Genomic DNA, 8,808 nt, shown 5'->3' on the forward strand with positions numbered 1-8,808 from the left:
GGGTGCCGCTGCCCCCCTCGCCCCCCAACTCGCAGCCCGGCAGCCCCGAGAACCAGCCCGAGCTCATCAACACCATCTCTCCGCCGCCCTCCTACGAGGCCACCTTTGGACTGAAGCTGGTGCAGTCGGCCCAGGTGCCCCCAGGGCCCACCGGCGTCGGGGGCCTCTCCCAGGGCCACGTGGTGATGCAGCCCCCCAAGTACAACCGGCGCAACAACCCCGAGCTGGAGAAGAGGAGGATCCACCACTGTGACTACCCAGGTGTGCTCACAGGGCCTCTGGGGGCTCTTGGTACCCTGAGGGTGGGTGGGAGACTCCAGGGAGGATAATCTGAGATCCTTTTGGGGTGAAGCTGTGGATGGAGCCCCAGGGAAGTGGGAGGGAGTAGAAGAGGTTAATCCCACCAGCACAATGTGTCTCCTTCCCTCTCCCTTTACACTCTGGCAAAAGTGACTCAGCAAAGCTCCTAAGGCAGGGATGCTCCTGGGAATCTGCTCCTGGGAATCTGCACTTGGGAATCTGCTCCTGAGCTGTTGCTTTGCTCTAGTCCTTCCCAACCCCAAGCAGCCACTGAAGCCACTCTGCCATTCCCATTCCCCCTTCCTTTCCCTCTCTCTCTCACAGTGGGTGGAAAACCAGCAAGGAATTCCCACCTGCTGGACTCTGAGAGTTCTGATCTTCCAAAGAGGCAATGAACTGAACATCCCTGTGCCATCCTTCATGGCTCCACGTGCTGCAGCAGGAGCTGTGCAAGGGCATTCATGGAGTGCCTTGGGTTGGAAGAGATGTTTAAAGGGATGTCATCCCACCTCCTGCCATGCACAGGGACAGCTTCCTGTCCCAGCTTGCTCCAAGTCCTCAAGCTGGGGATCGGCCCAGAGCAGCTGTGGCTGCCCCTGGATCCCTGGAAGTGTCCCAGGCCAGGCTGGACAGGGCTTGGAGCAGCCTGGGACGTTGGGAGGTGTCCCTGCCCTTGGCAGAGGGTGGAACTTGAGTGAGCTTTCATTCCAACCCAAACCAGTCTGGGATTCCATGGCACACACCAGGGAAGCAAATGCCATTGAGAGCCACTCCCGGGCTCAGGACACACCTCCCACTTCGTGGGCTGATCCCCAGGGCTGAGCCGCTGTGGGTTAGCAAACAGCTTTCCCGTGGGGGTGTGTGAGTGAGGAAAGTCACTTCCTAACTGCCTCGGGGAGATTTACTGACCCTTTCCCTGGCATGGGAGTGGCTGAGGCCAGTCCAGAGGCTCTGCCTGCTCCAGATCCTGTCTCCAGCCATGATGCCAGGAGCTGCATAAGAACAGGAGAGGCTGAGAGAGATCTTTCTGTGCTTACACCTTCCCACTCTCTGGCACCCTGTGGATCAGGGACTTTCTGAGCCACAAGCTGCCAGTGGTTGATGGTTTGTGCTGAATTTTTTATCTTCTGCTGGTATCAGGCACACTCCTCGTGTCTGACTGCTCAGAGGCTCATCCTGCAGGATTTGCACCAAGGCAAAGCTGCTCTTAGCAGGATTTTGGTCTGTGGTGCAAAAAAAAAAAAAAACCAACCAAAAATACCCCCCAATCTATGCTGAATAAATCCTGGGTCTGTACATGCAGAGATGGAGCAGAGATCCATGTGATCCCTCCCTCAAAGGTTCAGCTGGAGGTGACTCCAGTCAGGAAAAATGGTGAGGGATTCTCACCAACCTGGTCTCTGTGAGGAATGAGAGGGGCTTGGAGACTTCACACCTGGAACCAGATGGACATGAGAGAGCTGTTGGTAAAGTCCCCATCCAGAACCTTCCAGGGCCTGAAGGGGCTCCAGGAGAGCTGGAGAGGGACTGGGGACAAGGGATGGAGGGACAGCACCCAGGGAATGGCTCCCACTGCCAGAGGGCAGGGATGGATGGGAGATTGGGAATTAGGAATTGTTCCCTGGCAGGGTGGGCAGGCCCTGGCACAGGTGCCCAGAGCAGCTGGGGCTGCCCCTGGATCCCTGGCAGTGCCCAAGGCCAGGCTGGACAGTGGGGCTGGGAGCAGTGGGAGGTGTCCCTGCCCATGGAATGGTAAAAGCTTTGAGCTCCCTTCCAACCCAAGCCATTCCTCCATTCCATGATCTCTCTCCCAAATTTGAGGGGCTGCTGAAGCTTCAGAGCCCCAGAAGCAAAACTGAACAGGGTCACCACCTCTTGTCCCTCCTGCCTAGGAGGAGAAAAGCAGCTCCTGCCCCACCTGAGCAGGACAGGACCAAGGGCTGATCCTGAGCAGGAGGCTCCTCTGGGCTGGCTGGAAACACTGGGAGGAAAAATATCCCTGTGCTGCTTGTGGAGATCATAAAAATGCAAATTCATATTTGAATGTCCTCATCAAAACACAAAGCAGCAGGGCCAGAAAGGGCAGCAGAGGCTTCCTTAAGCTTTATCCAACTTAAACTTCAGAGGAGTTAAACTGACTCCTTTTGAGATACCTGCTGTTGGAACTGTTCCCCAGCCATGGTGTTTCTGTTAAACACTGTCTTTGATGAAACCTGTTCATGCTGGTCTTGTGAAAACACTTCCCCCTGGCTCTGCTCTGGGACCTGGAAGCCAAGTTGTGACTGTCCCTGGCTGTTTCCTGCTTCCTGGAACATTGGTACCACGTCTGCTGGGCCAGGACTGTTACAAAACCCGGCCTTGCAAAGTCCTGTCAGCTCTGAGTGGGGCCCAGAGAGACAGGGCAGCACAGAGCCAGGAACGTGGGGGAATCAGGGCTTTTCATCCTGGTGCTGGAAGGGGGGTTTGAACCTCTGTGCTTGGCTGTCCCCCACTAATTCCCAGCACAATTCCCATGTGGCAGGAGGAGGTGTTAAAGTCTCTCTGCCTAAGAGCAAATGCTCCTGGAGCCCAAGCCAGGCTTGTTTGCATGGCCCAGCTCTGTCCCTCCCCTCAAATATCAGAGTTTGTTTGAGCAAGGGCCCCTTTCTCACAGGGAAATTGTGCTTTTTTTCTGTCCTTGCAGGTTGCTCAAAGGTTTACACCAAGAGCTCCCACCTGAAGGCACATCAGAGGACTCACACAGGTAAGAGCAGCTCCAGGAAATGCTGCCGGCCTCAGGTACCAAACCCCCACAAAAAGGGCAAGGTTAGGTGGGATATTGGGAAGGAATTCCTGGCTGGGAGGGTGGGCAGGCCCTGGCACAGGTGCCCAGAGCAGCTGTGGCTGCCCCTTGGGCAGTGCCCAAGGCCGGGTGGGACACTGGGGCTGGGAGCAGCCTGGGACAGTGGAAGTTACCGTGGTTCAAGATGGGCTTTAAGGTCCCTCCCAACCCGATCTGTTCTTTGAATCTTTGATTTTTTTGTCACTCTGAGCTCTTCCCTTGAGATGTCCCAAATCCTACCCAGGGTTGATCCTGCTGATCCTGCAGGAGGGCTGCATAAGGCCTGTGCTGCACCTTTAGGATCTCTGAGGAGACCAGGGCATCTCATCTGTGTCAAACCCCCACACCAGGGCTCCCAGGGAGGGGGAGGAGCCCCTCGTGTCTCCCTGAGTTCCATTCCCTCTGAACCCACCCAGGGATGGGCTCCAGTCCATGAGGGGATGGGCTGAGGGTGCCACAGGGAGCCCAGCAGGGAGCAGCTCCCAGCACAGCTCCCCTGGGCTGGTCCCAGCTCCGTGACACTCTGCATTCAAGCCCTGGTGCCCTCATTAAGGCATTTATTATACCTGAAACATTATCAGATCCCCAGGTAGTCCAGGAACCATCAGTGCCCTCATAAATCTCTTTTATAGGAGGGCTGATCTTTACTGAGAGCAATTAAGCCAGGCCCAGAGTTCACTTCTGTTTTTTATGAACAACGACCAAAGCCTGTTCTGTGGCTGGGAATTGCTCCTTGCTCTTGGCTCCGTTCCTTGCCCCCCTTATCAGCCCTTCAAACAAAGAATTTCATCTTGTGCCTGAGCCACGGTGGTTCTTTGGCAGGGGCTGGGCACGAGGGGCTGGAAAACAGCACGGAAGGGCTGGAAGAAAGGGAACAGGAAGGATGTTGTCCCAGAGCTGGGTGCTGATAGGGGTTTATCACAGTCTGGAATCAAGCCTTTAAAATTAAATTAAATATCTCTTGTCCCTTCTGGTGGGAGCTCTGTGCCCGGGACAGGATCCATGAGTTGGGTGCCTCCTTACCTATCACATATAAAGATGTACCCACGAAAACCTGGGTGGGTTTGAAATCCAGGAAAATTCTGTGGTTTTCCAGATTTCCCAGTAATTATGCAGGAAATCCAAGTGGCTTTGCCTCCTTTCTTTCCCCTGCTCTTAGAGGAAAGGGTGGAGAGGTGAGGGAGGGTGTGAGCTGAGCAGTCAGGACCACTGGTGGTGGTGTGGGATGAGCAAAAAGCAGGGAATCCAATCCAGAACCATCCTACAGTCCTGGCCCAGCTTCTCTGCATCCAATGTTTTTAAGCCTTGTGTTTTGCTTTGGAGGCCTTAGCTGTGCTGAGCTCCTCACCAGAGCTGCAAGAGCCAGGGCTCACCCCAAATCCCGCCTCAGCTCCACCACCCAAAGAGTTAAAAATGTCCCTTCTCCCATTCCCTGCCTGACAAGTGCCTGGTCTGGGAGCTCTTTCCTTGTGGTTTCCGTTGCCATGGCCGGCTGTTTTCCTCTGCTGGAGCCACCATTCATTTCCTGGGTGCCATTGTGAGGTTAAACATAAACCCCCGGGGCGGGAATGCCACCCTGGATCCTTTGTTTGAGCCCGCCCTGCCGTGCTGTCCCGGGAGAGGCAGCCAGCTCCCGGGACAATGGGGAACCTTGGGATTGTGTCCTGGACATCCACCTGGCATTGTTTGAAAGCAAAGGGCTTGACCCAGCCAGGTGACCTGCAGGGGACAAGGTCTGGGCTGCAAGGGACAAATCCTGCCTTGGGGAAAATCCTTCTTTTGGGAAAATCCTGCTTTGAGGAAATCCTACTTTGGGGAAAATCTTACCTTGGGGCAAATCCTAACTTTGGGAAAATCCTGCCTTTGGGCAAATCCTGCCATTTTGGGGCAAATCCTGCCTTGGGGCAAATCCTGCCTTTGGAAAATCCTGCTTTGGGGAAATCCTGCTTTGGGGAAAATCCTGCCTTAGGGAAAATTCTGCTATTTTGGGGCAAATCCTGCCTTGGGGAAAATCCTGCCTTGGGGAAAATCCTGCTTTGGGGAAAATCCTACTTTGGGGAAAATCTTGCCTTTGGGAAAATCCTACCTTGGGGAAAATCCTACCCTGGGGCAAATCCTGCCTTTGGGAAAATCCTGCTTTTGAGAGGATCCTCCTTTGGGGAAAATCCTATTCTGGGGCAAACCCTGCCTTTGGGCAAACCCTGCCTTTGGGAAAATCTTACCTTTGTCTTGGCATGTCCCAAGTCCCATAAAACCTCCACCAACTCCTTGTAAATCCTCTGCAAGTGCTGTGTTTACCTGAGCCATAAAAAGCCCTCTCCCTTTCCCATGGAGCAGCATCCAGGGGTTTTTGGAGGAGTGGGATGTGCTCTTGCTGCTCTACCTCCTCCAGGTCCATGTACCCATGGTTTTGTGTTTTATCCACTGCAGGCAAGGCACTGGAGACCTTGCTGGGGCTGATTTCACTTCCCTGGCCAAACGTGGCATTCCCAGCCCTGGAATTGTTCAAGGCCAGGTTGGATAGGACTTGGATCTAGTGGAAGGTGGAACGTGGTCTAGTAGAACCTGGTCTGGGGAAGATGGGCTTTAAGGTCCCTTCCAAGACAAGGCATTCCAGGATTCCCTGGCTCTGTGGGAGGAAGGGCTCCCTGGGAGCACGGAGAGGAAGGAATCCCTAGAAGTCACTGTAGGAATCCCTGGAAGTTGGTGGAACCTGGTCCGGGCAGGGTGGAACACGAACGGTTTTACGTCCTTCCCAAGCTGAGCTGTTCCAGGATTCCCTGGTTTCATGGAGCAGCCTGTGGGAGGAAGGGCTCCCTGGAAGCACGGGAAGGTCTCCCTGGAAGCCTGGGGAGGAAGGAATCCCTGGAAGCACGGCAGGGCAGGGCACACATGCCCGTGCACGCGTGCTGCGTGCGGACGTGCGCTCCCGCCGCCGCTGCGCCCGGCAGTTGGCCCCGGGAAGGGTAAATATTTGAGGTCGGGAATGTCAGCACATTCCCTGAACCCTGCCTGCCTGTTCAGGCTGTTAAGAGGAGCACTAATATTTGAGAGCACCACGCCCTGCGTGGGGACAGGGCTGCAGCCAGGGCTCAGCCCCGTGGCCCGGCGGGAAGCGGCTGCCCCAGCGCAGTTCCCAGCTGGCTGGGAAGGTGCTGTGCTTGAATGGATTTCGGTTGGGAATGGGTGTGTTTGGGAGGGAGGGGGAGAGGGCACGGGGGTGACATCACCTGAATGCGCTGAGGGAAACACAATGGGTTGTGTACAGAGCTGCTGGCAGGGGAACTCGGAGGTGTGGAGCATTAGGTCATGGAATCCTGGAATGGTTGGCTTTGGGAGGGGTCTTTAAAGGCTGTCTGATCCTTTAGAGATGTCTTCCACTAGACCAGGTTGCTCCAAACCCCATCCTACCTGGCCTTGAGCACTTCCAGGGATTGGGCAGCCACCAACATTGGATGGTGGTTTCAAAAAGATTTAGATTTTTCGGATTGAAATTTAGATTTAGAGCCCTGTCTTCCTCCTGGTGCCTCCCACCACTCACAGCTTCCTTAGGAATTTCTGACTTTTTATTTGAAAAAAACCAACCTAATTCACAAGTTGTTTTCTGCCAGAAATGCTCCAAAATCCAGCAGGAACTTGAAGAGCACCAGAAGGCAAAGTGGGAGGGGGTGAAGAGGGGCAGGACCTGGCTGGTGCAGCTCAGTCCCTCGGTGGTGCTGGGCTGTGTGCAGCCCTGGCAGTGCCAAGGAAATTGGGTGTCTCCCAGGAGCTGGGGGGTTTTTTTGGGAGGCTGGGCAGGGGGTGGAGAGGGACAAGCAGCTCAACCCGCGCTCCCTCAGCAGGGCTGTGCACACCAGGGAGCCCTGGCAGTGCCACTGATGGGGGCATCTCCAGAGGCCAGGGGTGGGGGTTTTGGGGGGGCTGGGCACACGTGTGACCTGTGGCTGTCCCCGGGCAGGTGAGAAGCCCTACAAGTGCACGTGGGAGGGCTGTGACTGGCGCTTCGCCCGCTCGGACGAGCTCACCCGGCACTACCGCAAGCACACGGGCGCCAAGCCCTTCAAGTGCCTGGCGTGCGGCCGCTGCTTCTCCCGCTCCGACCACCTGGCCCTGCACATGAAGAGGCACCAGAATTAGGAGCTGCCTCCCTTCCCACTTCTCCGAGAGCAGCTCAAACTCTTCCCTTCTCCCAGGGAAGGACCTGTACATAGGCACGGCCCAGGCGGCAGGAGAGCCCTGCCAGCCCAGCCCTGACGCTGTCTGGTCTTACCAGAGACTGGAACCCCCAGCTCACCTCAAACCAGCCCTGACTGCAGACTGAGCTCCTGACAAGGCTCCTGGTGGCACTGGGGTGCTGGAGCTTGGATACCCAAGGGCTTTCTTCTGGCAATCCTGCTATCTGTTCATCACTCAGGAGCAACTTGGTGTCTCAAGGCCCTTTGGGATGGGTTTTGCCCCTTTGGTGAAGCCCAGGAGGATGTGACAGCTTGGCTGTGACAGCTCGCACTTGGACTCTCTAGGACAGTCCCATGGCATAGCCATGGATGTGACCATGGACGTGGCACCTTATCCTGTGGTGTGACCATGGGTGTGGTACTGGTGCCATGGTGTGGTCATGGATGTGGCACCTATTCCATGGCATGGCTGTGGATGTGACCCTGTCCCCCATGGTGTACCATGGATGTGACCCTGTCCCCCATGGTGTGACCATGGATGTGACACTGGTGCCGTGGTGTGACCATGGATGTGACACTGTCCCCATGGTGTGACCATGGATGTGACACTGGTTCTGGGGTGTGACCACGGATGTGACCCTGTCCCCCATGGTGTGACCATGGATGTGACACTGGTGCCGTGGTGTGACCATGGATGTGGTACTGTCCCCATGATGTGACCATGGATGTGGCACCAGTGCCAGGGTGTGACCATGGATGTGGCCCTGTCCCCCATGGTGTGACCATGGATGTGGCACCAGTGCCGTGCCAGAACAGGAGCTGTGCCCAGGACTGTTGGCTGTGACAATCCCAGTCTCTGTGGGGGCACAGAAGAACAGACCTGTGACAAACTCACCCTTCAAACAAGGGGCAGCACAAAAGCAGGTGACAAAAGCATCACCTGTGTCCCACTGAGCCCATTCCTGGCAGCCAGCTTGGGACTGTGAGCACCTGCCCTGCCTGGCCAGGTTTTTATGGTTGTGTCCTTAGCATTTCTGCTTCCAAGAGGAATTTAAATGTTAGGTGTCTCTGGGAGGACCAGCGTGGGTTTGAAGCCACCTGGGGGACAGCAGAAGAGCCACTGCTGAAGGTCTGGTGTCCCAGAATCCACTAGTGGTGTCCTTCTCCAAAATCTCACGAGGACTTGGTGGCTGCTGGTCCCACCAGGCCTGTGCTGCTGCCATTCCAGCAGATGGGAAAAAAAAAACAGGGAAAAAAGCATCTTGGAAACAAATTCCAATAAATCCTGCTGTTCAGAGTGGAATCACATGACTACCTCACAGGTTCACCTCCTCTGGCTCCCTAAGCTCCTTCCCCCATCCCATGGGATGAACATCCCTGTTCTCCAAAGCCTTCCAGGGGTTACATTTGGGCACAACAAGAGCCAGTTCCAAGACCAGCTGTGAGCTTTGTAAATGAATCAGGACCAAATAATGGGTCTGCTGTGTCCAGCAGAACATTGATTTGTTCCCC

General features: G+C 55.6%; 1 protein-coding gene across 1 annotated transcript in view; it reads left to right on the plus strand.

Moving 5' to 3' along the window:
• Positions 1–7,636, plus strand: part of LOC102044091 (Krueppel-like factor 5) — a 10,966-nt gene extending 3,330 nt beyond the window's left edge. The window contains 3 exon segments of the mRNA XM_031063450.1: positions 1–261; positions 2,984–3,043; positions 7,080–7,636. The exon segment at positions 1–261 is cut by the window's left edge and continues 71 nt beyond it. Of these exon segments, the coding sequence (XP_030919310.1) occupies positions 1–261; positions 2,984–3,043; positions 7,080–7,258 (500 nt within the window). The 3' untranslated portion in view covers positions 7,259–7,636.
• The last annotated feature ends 1,172 nt before the right edge of the window (positions 7,637–8,808 follow it).

The sequence above is a fragment of the Geospiza fortis genome, unplaced genomic scaffold, assembly GCF_000277835.1.
Source record: "Geospiza fortis unplaced genomic scaffold, GeoFor_1.0 scaffold412, whole genome shotgun sequence".
In the NCBI taxonomy this organism is placed as follows: domain Eukaryota; kingdom Metazoa; phylum Chordata; class Aves; order Passeriformes; family Thraupidae; genus Geospiza; species Geospiza fortis.